This window comes from Balearica regulorum, chromosome 17 (assembly GCF_011004875.1).
Source record: "Balearica regulorum gibbericeps isolate bBalReg1 chromosome 17, bBalReg1.pri, whole genome shotgun sequence".
NCBI classification, from domain to species: Eukaryota; Metazoa; Chordata; class Aves; order Gruiformes; family Gruidae; genus Balearica; species Balearica regulorum.
This window is the reverse complement of record NC_046200.1, coordinates 5,771,857-5,789,574: the sequence shown is the minus strand read 5'-3', so window position 1 is coordinate 5,789,574 and position 17,718 is coordinate 5,771,857. Positions and strand designations below refer to the sequence as shown.

The 17,718-nt window shown below is 43.0% G+C and overlaps 1 protein-coding gene and 1 long non-coding RNA gene across 3 annotated transcripts in view; one reads left to right on the top strand and one right to left on the bottom strand.

Annotated features, from left to right (window-relative positions):
- TMEM132D (transmembrane protein 132D) overlaps positions 1 to 17,314 on the top strand; it is a 266,118-nt gene extending 248,804 nt beyond the window's left edge. Inside the window, exons 6-9 of the mRNA XM_075769633.1 lie at positions 8,070 to 8,275; positions 9,419 to 9,692; positions 11,122 to 11,313; positions 14,180 to 17,314. Coding sequence (XP_075625748.1) covers positions 8,070 to 8,275; positions 9,419 to 9,692; positions 11,122 to 11,313; positions 14,180 to 15,361 — 1,854 coding nt within the window. The 3' untranslated portion in view covers positions 15,362 to 17,314. The remainder of the gene's footprint in view (positions 1 to 8,069; positions 8,276 to 9,418; positions 9,693 to 11,121; positions 11,314 to 14,179) is intronic.
- On the bottom strand, positions 2,666 to 16,410 carry LOC142604261 (uncharacterized). Of its 2 annotated transcripts, none has more exons than XR_012838140.1 (4): positions 16,276 to 16,410; positions 11,200 to 11,380; positions 10,327 to 10,461; positions 2,666 to 2,922 (listed from the first exon to the last, which is right to left on the bottom strand). It is a non-coding gene; the product is annotated as an uncharacterized LOC142604261 (long non-coding RNA). The 2 variants fall into 2 exon arrangements; XR_012838139.1 differs by lacking the exon at positions 16,276 to 16,410 and adding an exon at positions 11,793 to 11,827.
- Positions 17,315 to 17,718: the final 404 nt, after the last annotated feature.

Below are 17,718 nucleotides of genomic sequence, written 5' to 3'. Positions count from 1 at the left end.
TTTTCCTTGATGTTACAGTATTTTTACATAATGTTAATCATTTGAAATTGAAATGAAGATGAATTTCATGACCCAAAAATGAAACCAAATGTAGGTGTCTTAAAAGCCCTCCTGAAATGAAGCATCCATTCTCCAGGCAGCTCTCCTGCCAGTCCCGTGGGAAAGGGGCTGCTCAGCACCAGGAACACAGCATCCCCAGGCGGGTCCTGGCTGTCCTGAGCACAGCGGCTCGGTGGGGACAAGGACGAAGCTCTTTGCAGGGTGCAGGTAGCCCTTAGGCAGGTGCTGAATCATGGGTGAGGACGGTGTGTACGGGGGCTTCGTCCTGCTCTTCTCTCAGTCCAGCCTTGAAAACTGTATATATTCTGTGCAAATCCATTGTATAGAGACGAATTTGACTGCTCTTAGTAGTGGGAAAGGGTGCAAAAAGCAACATTGAAGGGAAAAATCCACTCAAATCTTACACGCCAAATCTTGATTTAAAAAACCAAAAGGTGATTCCTGAGGAGAGACTTCCAATGAGGGGATTTTTCAGTTAATTACACCAACACACTGCAAACATTGTGTCAGATCTATAACATTCACAAAGGAAGTATTAAACTTGCAGCTAGAATTGGATGGTTGCCCAGAATTGTAAGTCCTTTTAAAATGTGCTATTGCATATTTCACTCCGGTGTATTGGGCTGAGGATAATATATTGATGTTTGCCACAAAGCTATAGAGCAAACTAAAAAAAATTTTTAGATATTAATTGGTATCAGAGTACTCTTAATCAATACACTCTAGGATGTGCTTCAGGTGGATTAGTGCAGTAAAAAAAATACTTTTCATTTGCACAGGTCTCTGCTAATATCTGTTTATTGCTGAACTTCCTGTGGAGCAGTGCTAGGTGTGCTTCCATCATGACACTATGGAGACGCCTGGCAGGAAACAAGCTCTTAAGACTCTCAGAAACTAAGGAAGATGTTTGGGTAAAAAAGCAGATATAGTTGTGGATCGCAGTGGGGTTCGGTGTCGTGCTGCAATAGGAAAACCACTGCAGAAAAGTGTGGACGCTTTGAAGGTTTGGACCTTCAAAGTTGAGAGCACCCTCTGGTTCTTCTGCATCTGCAGCTCAGATCTCTCACTTGACACGTCCTCTAAAGAAGGCACAACCTCTCTGCACGGCGCGGAGAACCAGCTATAAAGGAATGACGAGGTATGAAGTCTTGTGAACACAGCTCGTCATTTACCAACTTCAAAAGGGTATTTTCAGATTTTTGGCAACTATTTCAATACTCACAGCCAGAATTTTAAATATTTAAAATTAAGAAGACCTTATGCAGTGTAAGTTCCCCCAAATGGGGAGAGCTGTCAAGGTGATGCTAGATTTAAAATCTGTCTGGAATCCAATCGCTAGGATTCAAGCCAAGTCTTTCTTCTTTCAGCAGCTGTGGAGTAGCCCAGCTTGGGACTCTAACCCTGCTGAATGCGCAAGTCACTGAGTAACTCCGGAACGGGAAGAGCATCCCTAAACTTGATGTGATACCCATTTACCGGTACTGTTCCTTTCTCGGAAAAAAAAGCTCTCTCTCTTTGCTGCAACACAGGAGGTGCTTTAATTATTCCTCAAGAGCAGCTGTTCAGTGGTTGTTCCTAATTCCAGCAGCATCCAGGGTGGTTAACAGATCTGCTGCTGCCATCACGTCTGAGGACGGTGATTTCTTACCCTCAGGGTCCTCACAGAATCCCAGACTAGGACAGGTCCCTTCTCGAGACACATAGTGGGCTTAGGGCTGATCTACCCCCTGTGCTGCTGCTTCATTAGAGTCATTTATCTCTGCCTTGCATAATTCCAGGCTGGATTCAGTTATCACAGTAACGAATCTCACTCCAGCACTGCAGGTTAAGCGCGGGTGATTAAAGGTGACTCCGCCTCCCCTGAGTCATTTATAAGTGACTTATAGAGCTAATAATGGCCTCATCCTTTTGTACCTTGGTACACAGCTTGTGTTCTGGACTCTTTTATAGCTCAAATGAGCTGCTTTTGCTTATTTATTTCCCTCCTCATTCATTTTTAATGGTTATAAGAGACTCCCCCATTCTTCTTCTGACAGCAATGATTTAGGCAGGACTCATTAACATAACTTACGTTACTAAATATTGCCATTTATGCTGGTAGACCAAGGAAAATGTGTGCAGTGCTAAATCAGAAGAGTTCCCGTGAGCTTGCCAAGGTGGCAGGGCTGTGTTTGAAGTGTATATTATAAACGGAGAGTGCTTGTATGAGGGAAGGATCACTTAGAGAAGCATGGATCAGGGACAGTGTCCCAGAGTGTTTCCGAAATACAGATTTTATGTGGAAATATCAGAGACTTACTTTCCTAATTGGCCACCCTTGAAATGTCTAAACTAGAACTGCTCTAGGTACATCTTATTTTCAAAGACTTATTAGCTGTGACTGGGTAAGAGTTCCAACAGAATTACTGTAGCAGAAAAGCAGTTTCCTGTGAGGGTTTTACCATTATCCCTTGGGAATTTAGTAATGATAATGAGGTGGGGAATGACTGTTACAGCTACTTCTGAGAGCTAACAGTGAAATGCTGGGTACCTCTTTGGGGAGTTATGATGTACATTCCCCTTTCCCTCCCTCCCATTAGATCTTTGGATTCCATTCAGCCCAATCCTGGCCACAAAAATTTGTACCTGCCATAGACAGCTTCTGCAAAAGGGTAATGGGAAAAGCAGTAAAATCCTTTGAGGAAAGGGATGGGAACAACTTTCACTGGAGCACTGGATGCAGGAGGTCAGTGTGACAGGGATCACGTGTGATTTGTGAGGGGCCTTATTGCTTCTTTCCATGTTTTTCCCAGCCTGGCTGTAGTCCTGCTGCTACAAGGCTTCAAAGGGCTTAGTGTTTTCTTCCATTGAGAGTCTTGCAAACTGTGCAATAAAATACGAGAAATTAATAAAAACTGATTCCCCTTGCTTGTGATCATACCTGAGGAGCATACAGAATGCAGCGTGTTTTGAAGGAGAGCGCTGACTTCTTTTCAAATAACGCAAACAAGCTTTTAAAATAAACATAAAAAAAGAAGTGCCTTGGACCAGCAATATCCCCCTCCTTTTCTGGTCAGTATTTGTTTGCCAAGGAACCGGTCCTGTGTTAAAGTGACACAGCAGCATCACTTTCACAGTTGCAAAGCTGCCAGCTGAGTTTTGGGCACAGTTTTGAGGTTCCCAATGTACAGAGCTGCGCGTGGGGCTGGTGAATGAAGATTTACGGTGAGGATTCTGTGGTAGGAAGCAGCAGTGACTTAAACCTATTCCCATTTCTGACAATAGGACCGGGGGTTTGAATTAAATGCAATGCTGAGCACATTTGAAATATTCCACTCTGCACATTTTGAGGCAGTGATGATTGAACTCGACATCCAGCTTGCCAGAAGCCACGTGTTTGGTATGTACACGGCGCACTTAGAAATCTAATTCCTAATTCTGCGCTGCACTGGCAATAAGGGACCTCTGACCTCTGCTGCCCTGGCGCACAGAGATTAGATGTGTGTGTGTGACTCAGAGGAAGCTGTCTTAGTTGTTCACCCATGTAAGGGAAAGAGGTGGAGCTGCAGGAGCCAAATGAAACCCAAAGCACTTTTACAACCTACCAAGTTCATGCCCGTAACAACCATTCAAACCCCAGTTCCCTCAAGAGATAAAAGTCCCCTGTATTGAGAGAAATTCTGGAGCATCTTGTGAGCACTAAGTACAGCCTCCCTTAATTAATGGAAGGAAGCTCAGCGTAGTCGTGTGAAAAGCTGCTGTGACAGAAAGCCCAGAAAGGCTTTAGCAAGGGAGCACAGCACCAGAAGGGTTTAATGGCATTATAATGTCCTTGAATTACAGTGGCCACAACACAGAGAGATGTATTCCAGCAGTACATTAGCAGCAAAAGAAAATCTACTCTTTCTCTCTTGAGTCTTTGTTACCTTTACTGAAAACTGGAGCCACCATCCTTGAGATATCAAAATTCAAAGGCAGGAGGAAAGGAAAAGGAGGTATGGGTGGGAGTCCTCAAATTTTGGAAAGAAAACAAATCGGTTTTCCCCAGAAATCACCCACCCTGCTCCAGCCCCTTTGTAGTTCCTATTGCATTTTATAATGTGCTTGATAGTCTTCTGAAATCTGTCTGGTTTGGGACGAAGCTTTTGCAACCTCATAATTCCCTTAATAACTAACCGTGGGGAAGCTGTTTGTTGGTTTAGTACCGACCCTCTCTTTCGTTCGCACGCTCGCGCACACGTATCCGAGGGTATGTGCAGTCGCTCCATTCGTGCATTTAATAAACTTGAACCACAGCCATTCCTGTTGTGTGTGGCGAGGCATGTAAAGCAAGAACTGTAGTACAGGCAGGAGGGTTGGTAGTTAAAGGCTGTTTATATGAATTAACGCTAAAGAAAAGGAGCCGCTTGACGGTCTGAGGAATTGAAATCCATTACAGGTTGGAAAGGAGACACGCAGGCTCAGAAAAGGCAATGGCGGAAGAAGTTTCTCTGTGCTTCTCCCATCAACGTTAACCAGGAGAAGCCGTGCGAGGGGGGACCTGGTCGCTCCCGCCGCCTGTGTCAGCCGCGGGGACTGCCCGGAGGCTGCCAGCTGCTGAGCTGCGTTTGGCGGCTCTGTGCTCATGTGCATATTTGCCCTGCCGGGGCTCAGCTGAGTCCCATCAAACTCATTTCACAAAATGCTCACTCATTTCCAACAGTTTAGAAAACTCAGTCTCAAAAGAGATAGAGAAGCTTCATTTTTCTTCTTTTTCTACATCTTTTTAGTCTTTCTCTTGTGCTGGAAGATGAATGGTTCGGATGTGCCTGCAGTAACACGGGCATGGCTAATCTGCCTTTCTATTGATGACCTGTTTCTGAATGTCCTGGCCTGATTTATGAAAATGTACTGTACTTTGCACCATGTTTTGATGTTGCTCTGTTAGGACTGCGTGCAAGCTGCAGCAGAACAGTGATGCTTATTCATTCAAACAGTGAAGGGCTGGCTGGGAACTGAATGAGCTCATAGTTGTTGCTGTCTTCGCTTACAGAAAGGGAAACAGGAGAAAGCGGGTATCCCAAGCCTAGTCATTCTTTTCCTGACCATCAGTTTGTTTTATAAATCATAATCTTGAAAGCACAAGGTCATGGTATTTGTTTAATCATTCATATAGTAGGCTTTTAGGGATGGGTTCTTATTTTAACTCTCCTTTCTGTAATAACCCCTGATAAAGTTGGAACTGAGGTCTGTTTGCCTGCCAAATTTTCTTTCTCTTGCTATTGCTTGAGCATTAATGAATTTAAAATCAGAGAGTCTGATTCCCATCTCTCACTAGCATAATTCAGCAGTTACCTCTATTGCCTGGGAGATTCTCAGCCTTGCTCCAGCCTCTGTGTGCTGAACTGCTCTTCACACACACAGAGACCAATAAAAACAACAGCAAAATCCCACCCGTGCTATCTAGGTGTGCTTGAAAAGCCACTGCTCAGACGGGGAAGCCTTACCCGGGCAGAAGGATGTTCCCCTGGTAGAAGCCCTGTTGCAGGTGCAGAGCAGAGGACGTGCAGGGGGAGGCAGGAGAGGTCTGCTGGGGAGCAGGGCTCCAGGGGACACTGCGGTGGTTTGGAAACATCCCTCGGCTATGATTTCTGTGCTGCAAGGCACAGAAGTTTACCTGTTACCTTAAATCACTAGGAAATGCTTTCAGTCCTAGGTTGATCACCCGTGGGGACATTTAATTGCCTAATGTGTTAATTAGCTAAGATTCACAAATATGAGGTGTTGCTAGCTGGAAGCAGAGGTGGTGAGGAAGTCACCCTGAAAGCTGGTACCTGGCCTCACGCCCTGCTAAAGAAAATCCTTGTATGTGCGGTCCAGCCTGCAGAGCACAAAGACAAGCGAAGGACCTCGGGGCGATCAGCTCCCAGGCAGAATGTTTTCCGTGGAGCCACCTCGTCTTCAGCTTTGATCTGTTGCCTCTCAGGTGGAAATCAACACTTTGAGACTCTGCCCGTTTTTTCTTCTCACTGGAATCCCAAGGAAAAGAGGAAAGGTAGAAAGCAGCAGACAGAGCTTATTAGCACGTAGGAGAGTTGTCTGATTTGAGAACAGCACTTAAAATACAAAGAGGCAATAGGGATGAGTGCAGTGCCGGCAAGGAATAGACAATTTCCACTTATGGAACCAAGGTACCCCATGGGGTGGGAGAAGGAGCACATGTACCAGGCACTGCCTGAAGGTCTTCTGACTTCCCGCCTGTCAGACAGGCTATTAGGCATTGCAGGTAGGAAGTATGATGTAGTTCTTACCCTGAAAATATTACGCTTACATTAGTGTGCCTTCTGCAAGGATGCAAGAATAATGTCTGCTCTTTTGCTGCTGCCCGGACGTGCTGCTCCCAGAAGGGGGACGTGCTTATGCCTCCAGCCTTCTCTGCAGCCAATTCTGCCGGCTCACAGGAAGCTTCTCCAGGAGTTTTGCAGAGTCTCATCTTCCTCAGGTTGGGCCAGTTTGGATGAGCATTGTGATGAAGTGGGTATTACCTTAGTGACACAGGACCCAGCCGGAGCCGGGACTTGTCTGTGCTCAGCTGCCTGCTGGGAGGTCCTTCCCTTGTGTTGCATGCTCCCATGCTTTGAGGCTTTTTTCACAGCAACTAGATTTTCTTGCTATGCAGCATGGGGTTGGATCCTAACATGAGACGTTAAGAGCTAGAGTAAAACACAGTAACATGAGAATATCCCAAAAACCATAATTCTGCCTGTAAATATACTCCTTACTTCCCTGCTGAAACCAATGGCAACTATAAGATTTTGCCCTTAAAACAGACATTGCTTGCAGGAGAAGCATTGAAAGAATCATGATAACCTTTTTCGGTACATTACCTAGGCTCAGACAAGCAAGGATGGAAATGGATTTGCTATGGATCTGTCTGCAAGGGGGGTTGTTTTTGTTTAAAGATAATAATCTTACAAACGCAAATTATCCTACAAAAGCTGGTGATATTCAAATACGATTTAAATTCATTTAGCATTTAAACAGAAAAGTAGAAAATGGTATTAAATTCAGATGAGGATGAGCCCATGCATTCTGGAATCAGAAATATTAAATACATCTACAGAATGGAATAGAAGGTCTGGCTGGTAATAGATTGTGAAAAGAGTTCAGGGTTTTAATAGATCATTTCTTCAGATCATCAGCACGGTAAAGTGGTAGTTAATAAATTATTTGACATGTACATTTACTCATATATTTTAACTAGCTGTAATGAACAAGTCCTGTCAGCTCACCTAGATCCTTGCAATAGCTGCTAAATCGCTTGAGTGAGATTTAGTAACTCTCAGCAATATTGATGTCCAGAGCTGCAGGTAATAAATAAAGTGACATCAGGACTAGCTTGAGCAAAACATTGTGTAAGACCTTTGTCAGGCTTGCAGCAGAGATGAAGCTGTTTGGCCCCAATGAACACCACTGGGCACCAGTGAGCTCGTCCCTGTGAAAAGTTTTTGGTTGATGTGACCGCCCCGTGCCCTGACACCTGTAACGGGACTCATGAAGAACCCTGTGTCCCAATTTGGGGTTGACTAGAGAAATTTGTCCCCTGTTCAGTTCTGTATACAAGCAGTTATCTGTTCGTCCCCGCAGGTATGTGGTATATTCCTTGGGCTGCACAAAAAGTAGAGGAGGAGAATATTAGAGTGTGACTGAGCTTTGGGCACGGGAGAAGAATCCTCTCTCGGTGCCGTTATACTAGGAGTCTCCTAGTGTTGGAGTGGGAATTAAGGACAGAAAGAAGCTGGTTTTTTATCTTAGATTATACTGGAAATGTTTATAGCAGAAAAAGCCTTCCTGTTAAAATGATGCCAAATTAGACAGGCTATTAAGGGCACGCCAGGCAGCTTTCTTGTTATTCCTAGTTGTCCTCTGAACTTGGAGCTAGTTTGAACCTATAAACTTTCTCTTCCTCCCACTCACTTTCCCAGCATGTGGTATACTTTATAATTTGTGAAGAGACTCATTAATTTTTTTTTTCTTTCTCCTTTTTTCAGGTTTCTGACAGATGTGACTATGTCTTTGTCAACGGGAAGGAAATGAAAGGCAAAGTGAATGTCATAGTTAATTTTACTTACCAGCATCTGAGTGCCCCTTTAGAAATGACAGTCTGGGTTCCTCGTCTCCCGCTGCAGATAGAGGTCTCTGACACAGAACTAAATCAGATCAAGGGGTGGAGAGTCCCCATCATCTCTAATAAGAGGTAGGTTTCATTAGAGGATGTTCATTCCAGGCTGTGCACTTGCCAAAGACCTGTCAGGGCCAGTGGATCTGAACATGCTCATTTGGCCTTAATGCAATTCCGGTGTAAATTTGAAGGTCACCAGACATTTATTCAATAGGCTCCTGCATTGGGCTTATGAGGGAAATGGAAACTGCAGGTTGCACGATCCCGCATTGGAAATCAATTTCCTTTTACAGCGCTAGTGACTGAGATGAAAAAAGCCAATTGGTCAAGTTGGGCAGGATCAGACATGAGGCAGCAGAAGACACCAACAAGGACACTCTGGCAAGGCTGGTCAGTCTCCAGCCTGGTTCACAGGTCCTGCCAGTTAATTTATTCATTGTTAACGATCACAGTTAGTACGTACTTGTTTCATATCACAGTAGGGTCCAGTGGCACTGATCAGCGCCCCAAAGTCAGGACACTGATACACTAGGGCTTTAAAAATACTGTTTGTGCCCACAGGTCAGTGGCATGTGAATGGCAGCGGAGAGGGTGGATGCAGGCAGGTCTAGACTGTGTGTATCTGTTGTCATTGTTATTAAGAACAAGAAGAACAAATTGATAAAGCAGGTACTCGCTATTCCCACCTGCCTATGAAGACATCATTTATTACCATGGTTCTGTTAGTATCACAGCAAAGAGATGGGGGTTTTGGTGGAGATGTGATTTCAGCCTGAATGCCATACAGAACGGGACGCGTATGTAAGTGCAGACAGGGGAGATTTCCATGGCAACACAAAGATGTTTATGGAAAGATCCAAAAAGAGAAAAGTGTGAAGGTCCTGAAAGTGAGGACTTAACATGGAAAATAATGAGAGATACTTGGAGAGGACCACGTGGTAGCGAAGCTAGCAGGCCAGTTGGTGATCTTAGCAGCTGTTTTGAAGACATAGGCAGCCTGGAGATCTCAGTTGTGACAAGGGAAACAGGATAAAAGTGGGGGAACCTGACTGATTTCAGAAATGTGCTGAAAGAAGCAGCTTCAGCAGAGCAACGGAAGAGGGCAGAGGTCCCTCATTCCAGCAACTGGGCTGAAGACTTGTGTCTGCAATAGCTCTCCTGTTGCAAGCTTTGCTAGCACCAGTTTCAATTAATTTTTGATTCTTGGTGTCCTACCAGACCAGCCAGGGACAGTGATGATGAAGAAGAGGATGAACGCAAGGGAAGAGGCTGTGCCCTTCAGTACCAACATGCGATGGTGCGAGTCCTCACGCAGTTTGTAGCTGAAGCCTCAGACCCCGGCGGCCAACTGAGCTATTTACTGGGTTCTGACTGGCAGATTGACATCACCGACCTAGTGAGTGACTTCATGCAGGTGGAGGAGCCAAGAATCGCTAAGCTACAGGACGGACAGGTTTTGATTGGGCAGGAGCTTGGAATGACGACAATTCAGGTACAGTTATATCGCTTCTTCCTTTTCCTCCATTAACCCATCACCTTGGGAACTGAGGTACTGATGAGGTGTCCAGCAGCTTCTTGCATCAAGCAACAGAAATCAGAGCCATGAATTTTTGAATGGAGCAGAACTGCAGCAAGGGATGGAAGACACACAAAAGTTGGTTTTCTCTTCTTATCTTGTGCCCCAAAGTGATGTAGATTGCAATTTTAGTAAATTTAGTCCAACGTGTATACCTGGAGGCTGTTTCTGATTATTTATGGCTAAGGCTTTTTTTGAACCCGGAGCCAGTATATGGGCTATCACAAGGCACATAGCTGGTGAAACAGCTCAGTCTTCTCAAAGCCTACATCGACAGAGTAAAGGGTAAAATAAAAATTAACTAGTGCTGGCTGAGGAACTGAGACTGAAATATAAGTCCCGTGGGATCAAATCCCTGCACATCTTGCAAGCTCAAGGAGTGTGTTAGGAAATACGGATGTTAGGTTATATTTCAGAATATGCACGAAGCAATAATAACAATTGGCGCTTCTAGAATGCTGTTAGAAGACTGATAGTGACAACTAAGCTATCTAGCTCTCCAAACATGCTCATCATCCCAAACTGTCAAATCAGAAAACAACCACCATACCTATCGATAACACAGGTTGTCAGGGCTGGAGAAATTGGATTCAAGATTTTTGACTTCCTGCAAAATCTGTAAAGATTTTCTGAATGACTTTCCAAAGCTCTGGGACTTACAATGCTCCAACAAACGCACATAAAACTGCAGAAAGAAAAATCCAAGGGAAAAAAGCTAAGAGCAAGTTATATTTAAAGAATACCTCTTATAAAGTGCTTGAAAAATGCTCTGTACCCTATATGGATCATTAAATTCAACTTGCTTGCTAATGAGCATCTTTGGATGTCACGTATCAGTGCACTGACCTCCATGCACATTTTTTTAACGAAGTTTTCTTGTCAATTTTGTATACAGTACCATAAGTGGTTATTGTAGCATTAGCCTTTCTTTCTAGACAATAGAAATAAATGCCACTTATTTGATGAGTTTTATATAAATCTACAGATTACATTATATATATGCTACCTAAAAACATAATTATTAATCAAATCATTGCATTTCACATAAAGATTACATTTGCATAGTTAATACATCTGAAACAGATGTGGTTAGCATATTGCGGAGGTAAATGGCACAGCTGATTACAGTTACGTTGGTAAAAGATGTTATAAGCACCCTATTATTGTAGAAGAGTTATAAAATTGGACTAGCCATTTTTAATCATATTTTAATAGTGTCTGTCTGCTAAGACTAATTCTGCCCATTAACATAAATATCACTTATCTGTATTACAGTAGCTCCATGTAGCTATTTTGCTTGGTGCTATGCAAAATGGCTGCTGCTAACTTTGATTTTTCTTTTCAGATATTGTCCCCCCTTTCAGATGCTATTTTGGCTGAGAAGACAGTGACAGTTCTGGATGAGAAGGTGACAATAACTGACCTGGGAGTGCAGCTGGTGGCTGGATTGTCGCTTTCTCTGCAGCTCAGTCCAGGAAGCAATAAGGCCATCTTTGCTACAGCAGTAGCGCAAGAGCTGCTCCAATCTCCGAAGCAGGTACTATTGCCCAGGTGTATTGTGTTGTGGAAGGACTGCTCTGATTCACTATACCCAACATTACAAGCTGATGGAATCAAGCAGATTTTTATTAATAATGCGCTAACAAAACATTTTCCTTATGGGCACTTTTTTCTGAAGGCCACCAGGTACCATAAGGAAAAACGAAGGGTCTCACAAAAATGGCACTATGTCTACACGACCCCAGTCAACAAACAGGCTCCATCTGTCGTGGCTGCATCCCATAAGTAACACATGCAATGCAATGATGTGTCATAATTAAGCAACAGCAGTCCCTTTACACACACACACTCTCTCTCTCTTTCTGTCCCATTCAGCACCTACTAGATTGGAGGAGATATTGCCAACTAGATTGACAAGTTCAGCCTCCCACCACAGGCAACAAAAACAACCCTTTAAGGACATTTTTAAATGAGAAAGTGTTTTGCATAGTGCCAAACACTTCTTCCTTTACTTACTTCCTAAGAGCAGTTTAAGAAGTTGTGGAACATCCCTTTCATTCTGATTCATTACCAGAATATGAATCAGCATCCTTGACTCATTTCCTGATTCATGATTTCATAAACCAATTTTGTTTCTCTGTTATTCTTAGTCCCTACATTAGGGAACCAACAGTTACCAAGGGCTTTTGGACTTTTCCATGTCCCCGTCAGTCCCTGCTTGATATTTGTCCTTGTGCTTCTCTCTACATTTGAAATTTAAACATTTTTTTCAACCCAAATCCATCAGTCTGGGACTTACATCAAGGATGCACTGAGCTCTTAACGCTTAAACATGTTCTGAGCTTTAAAGGTAAATGATCATGGCACGCACGTTTGAAATCTAGCCAACTGTTGAGACGCTTCAATTCATCATAGGGTCTTATCCTTGGGATGCAGGATGAGAAATAATGCAGAACTGCTGTCTTTATAGGGTGACACAAATCAGGCTCCCATAGTAGTCCAGGAGTTAAGAAATCAATGCCAGGCAGCTAGAAATAAGGCCAGTGAGCTAATCCATTGCTGACATAGGGAGTTAAACAAACTACCTTGAAATCAGCCCAAAAGCTGGGCTTGATGGCATGTAGTGCCAGTACGCTGCCCATTTCAGTTCCCAGAAATGGAGTCTAGAACGAGTCCCTTTCCGGATGCAGGGGGACAGTCAGAGCAACATTGGATCAGTGTTAAACCAGTGAGGAAGATGTGCAGCTCCACCCTTCAAGGGCCGACTCCGTTTTGAAAGGCATCTGATTCCTTCCATTGCTTAGTGCCTGATTTTCAGAGCACAATCCCTCTAAGCAAAGCAAGGCAAAATTATTAAATGATTATGCAGGTTTAAGCAACACAGTGGGAGGATGAGAGTTGATGACATAAATTCTATGCAGCCTTCAAGAAATATCCAAAGATTAATAAACACAAAGCTGGGATTTATGACAGTGTCAGCAAAGTCTTAGGGCTCTGTCCTGAAATAGAGACAGAAGCAAATCTCCCATTGAAGCACGGGGAGCTTTACGGCTGTAAGGATTTCAGAATCAGGCCAGTAGATTATGCACGATACAATCCCAAAAGACCAGTGGCTTATTCTCCGCCATCCAAACAGGTGAATGACTATGTGCTAGAAACAATTTAAAAGATAATAATAAATATTTATTCTCTGTATATATGTTGAGTTAGAACGTAAATAGCATTTGTTTGAAAAAAACCTGCTTATTTAAAGAAACAAGACTTTTATAATCATGCTTTCAGCAAGTACAGTTATTAATCTTTTGGTTGGGTGTTTGTCTGCCTGTCAGGCTTCCCCTCAGAGCAGGATGATCCCAACTCTTACCAAACAAGAGCTCACATCATTTTAGACCCCAAAGAATCTACTCATCAAGGCAGGAGTCTTTCTGATATGAATTCTCCAGTGTCAAATAAGGTGCAAATATTCCAGCCGAAACGGAGCAAGTCAGACCATCAGAGGCAGGAATTACATTCCAGGAGAGCAATCTGAATTTTGTTTGTAAATGATTTATGTGTGAATGCCAAGATTTTTTTCAGGTAGCACAACAATGTTCAATAGTCATTTGAGAGTCCTTAGAGAACCTGATTTTCAGAAATGGGTGAGCACGTGTTTTATGAAATTTAAGAATACTTTAAAATGTTTCAAGTTAGAAGCCAAAAGTCAAGGTTCCCAGAATGCAAGTACAGACTTAGTACTCAGGTCTGGCCCATATGCATTCAATAAGTCTCCATGCATTCTGAAGTATACAATCTGCATTGCTGTGACACAAGATTAAACTTCATTATTGTCTTGCCTTTAATTGCTAACAAGCATGAAAATGACCCTGGCTATTTCCTAAAGAAACAACTGATCGGTTTCCTCTGCTTGTACAAAACACTTATTTAATTTGAGAGACAAAAATCAAGGACTGAAGGTATGGAGCCATATACGGACCTGCTTGCTATATTAGGCATTTTTTAACATGTGTTGTGTGTAACAAGAGGAGACTTTGTATTTTAAGCAGTTTAGAAATAATGTGATTTTTTTTCTTCTTTTAAATATACAACAATAAATGATCTCAGTCACTGGTAATGCTTTCTGACATGCAATTTATTATGGTGCTGAAGTAGATTCTGCAGAGCCCAGGGGATACAGCTCCTTTAAGCACCTTTGGGGAAACAAATCTTATTATCAACGAGTGTTTTAAACTAGTATTTCTCATTACATCTTGGCAAGGTATTAATTTTGTTGCTCTCCCTTTTTATTTCTTTTCTGCTTATAAATGGTATATGGATCTTGTGAGGAGGAGGTAATCGACCAGGACAGAACATATTTCCCTCGATGTTTATTCTGAGTGTGCAAATATTTGTTTTATATATTATAGGAAGCTGCCATCAGCTGCTGGATCCAGTTCAGTGATGGATCTGTCATGCCCCTGGATATTTATGACTCTAAAGACTTCTCCTTGTCAGCTACATCTCTGGATGAGAAGGTGGTCTCCATTCACCATGACCCCAAATTCAAGTGGCCTGTGATTGCTGCTGAGACAGAAGGCCAGGGGACACTGGTGAAGGTAGAGATGATCATCAGTGAATCATGCCAGAAATCCAAAAGAAAGAGCATCCTAGCTGTTGGAAGTGGTACCATTAAAGTCAAGTTTGGGCAGAGTGATGCCAACCCTAACATCAGTGACAGTAAACACAGGGGTGCTGGTGTCCACCTAGAAAATCATGCCAGTGACCGGCGTCAGAAAACCACTTTGCAGGAAAGAGCAGGGCTAGATGGCCAGTACTACAGCTCCTCAATGGGCCAAGAGCAAGGCAAAGGGACCACCACTCAAAGGTCTATTTTAAGTAAAAAAGAAGACAGAGAAAGCCTCCTGGATGATGACAGTCATCTGCAGAACATCCCAATAGACTTCACAAGCTTCCCTGCGCAGGTGGATTTGCCAAGAAACAACGGAGACTTGGAAGAGAATGACCTAGTCCAGACCCCTAGGGGACTCAGCGATCTGGAGATAGGAATGTATGCTCTTCTGGGAGTCTTTTGCTTGGCGATTCTGGTCTTCCTGATCAATTGTGTCACTTTTGCTTTGAAGTACAGAAACAAACAAGTTCCCTTTGAAGAGCAAGAAGGCATGAGCCACTCTCATGACTGGGTTGGGCTCAGCAACAGGACAGAACTTCTGGAGAATCACATAAATTTCTCATCCCAACAAGATGAACGTATCACAGCCATTGACAGAGGAGTGGACTACGAAGAGAGCAAATATCTCCTCAACACAAATGCCGCCAAAAATATTAATGGACAATCTTTCAGGTCTACTGAGTCCACATTCACTGAAGGGAAGGAACAGAAAAGTGAACCAACTACTTCTCCTACCTCTAAGAGGAAACGAGTTAAATTCACCACCTTTACCACCATTTCCTCTGATGATGGGTGTCCAACTGTCAACTCAATCTTGATGAGTAGTGAGGACGACATTAAATGGGTCTGCCAGGATATGGACCTGGGGGAGTGCAAAGAACTTAAAAACTATATGGAGAGATTACATGAAAATGTGTAATGAGACACAAAAGACTTTTTTGTTTGGTTTGTTCGTTCATTTGTTTTTCACTCACCTTCTGCCTTTAATTTTGGGTAGTGGGGCAAAATATTGTATTGATAACAAGAATCAGCTGGTGGATAATAACTCAATGGAGCCCCAAGAAACCACCCAAAAGCAGCTGGGAGAGCAGAGATCCTGGACAGCTCTTAAAATTCAAGTCTTCTCTGTGCTCAGAGATGGAAGTGAGAGATGTGTGTGTTTTTTTGATGCATGGTAACATGAAAAAAAAAAAACTTAGCAAAATAATACGGTCTCATTCTCTGAGCTTTCCCAGGAAATCAATAAATATAACAAACTCCAGTGCAGTTTGGATATTACAAAGTTCGCACAGCTCTACTGTTCAATATTGCAAGCTTTGGTTAAAAGCAAAAAATTGGTCTCAAAATAAATAGATTCACAAAGAGAGCATGTCATTCAAGCCACATGCAGAGAATATCCATCCAAGAACATTAGTTTAAAGCTGACAAAAACCAACAGTGTGAGCAAAGCAGCTCCCAGACCTGAAAAGTCATGAGTTTCCAAGGAATCTGGAGGGGAAAAAGGAGTAACTGGGCTGTTTACAAACCAGCATGTTTGCCTCCCAAGCACTGAGAATGGATACACGTATACAGTTAGAACTGAAACTCTCTTTTTAAGTAGATGCCAAGGTAATAAACTTTGCCAGACAATTTTCAGTATTTCTTAATTTGTAAAATAGGAGAAGATATTATCTATACTCAGAATATCACTCGTATAAAGGAAGGTCTGTTTTGGAAAGTTTGAGAGAACAAGCTATTTTTAAAAGCCCACTTTATTTGATTGTCCTGTTTCAAATTTGTATTCCCAGCCATTTCCCTGGAGCACTCCCCATCTGGTATCCTGAGGGCACTTACTAACATCAGTCAACTTTGGAAGCCTGTGGTTTCTTCCTTCCCCTCCATGCACACTCGCTTCTCCACGGCGTGCTCTTGCCAAGGCCAGACACTGTTGGTACCATGCTGGTGCTTGCTTTACATGCTGTCATTTACCAAAGTTGGCCACTCTCTCTTGGGTAAGTGTAAGTTGTGCTGACCTTGGACACCAACAGCAACTGCCTTTTTGTCCGTCCCCTTCCCTGGGAGAGGTCAGGTTGTTCAGTTCCTTCTGCTCATGCTTCTTAAGACCCCTGCTCAGCACGTTTAGAGGACACTCGAAGGTCGCAGAGGAGTGCTGCACATTCAACATTGAAACCGGAACAGCTAAACTCAGGAGATAACATTTGTTTCTCCCAGAGGTGATGATTATCTTTTGTTTTCCTCTGATAAGGATGTACATATGGTAGGATTTCAGTGATTACCCTTTGAATCCGATGCCCTAAAACCATGACATTTTTTGTGAGGTCCAAAAGCAGTCTCCAATGACCAGTGGCAAAGTGCCAAAGCACTAACTAAAATCCAACTTGTATTTCAAGTTTTCCTTTATTTTCCAGAGTGAGTCCTTGCCCTCCTTTTACTGTTAAGTCTCTTTCTGTCATTGAATCTAGGTTGCTCAGTTTAATACACACCCACCCTCCCACAAACACTTAGATTGAATCCCTCTATATTTAGAATGTACTGTAGATTGTAAGAATGTAATATATATATTTATAAACATGCCAACTGTGAATAAAATTTGCATTTTAGTGGCTTCATCTTTTTTCCTACTCTGAACGCCTCTCTCCTTTCACTGTCAGAACGTTTACCCTAAAAGAGACTGGCAGCAGTATGGAGACTTGTCCTTTGATGAAATGGTGAATTAAGGCTCTTGGCACGATCTAGTCACAAAGTTTTACATTGTGCAGCGTTGGGGGGAGAAGATATAACATCAACAACATGTTATGCTACAAATGTATTTGCACCAAGTCACCCTTCCAAGATTTGAAACTATTTGCGAATAAATCCACGTGCGTATTTCTAGCCTGAAAGCCTGATATGTGAGTTTCTGATTTTGGTGCGATTGGGAAGATCCACATTTGGCTAAATGCCTTTGAAGACAATTCTAAAAGAGTAAGTTGGTGTAAATAGGGTAAATGTGCCCAAGACTTTGGAGACCAATACGTGCACGTCTGTTGGTCTTTGCTTTCTTTCAGCACCTCTCATCAAGGCCTGGATTATTCAGTCCTATGCAAGGCCAAGGACAAAGCGTAACAGAGAGGACAGCACAGAGCAGGGCCCAGACGAGCTCTGGATGAGTGCTCAGGTGAGAGAAGCAGCCTTGGTGCCGTAACACAGCACTGCAGCCTCCCAGCAAGTTCAGCAGCGTTCTAGCCTGCAGTCTTGCCTCCAACTCCGGAGCTATTTTGGGTGCTTTTTACACAT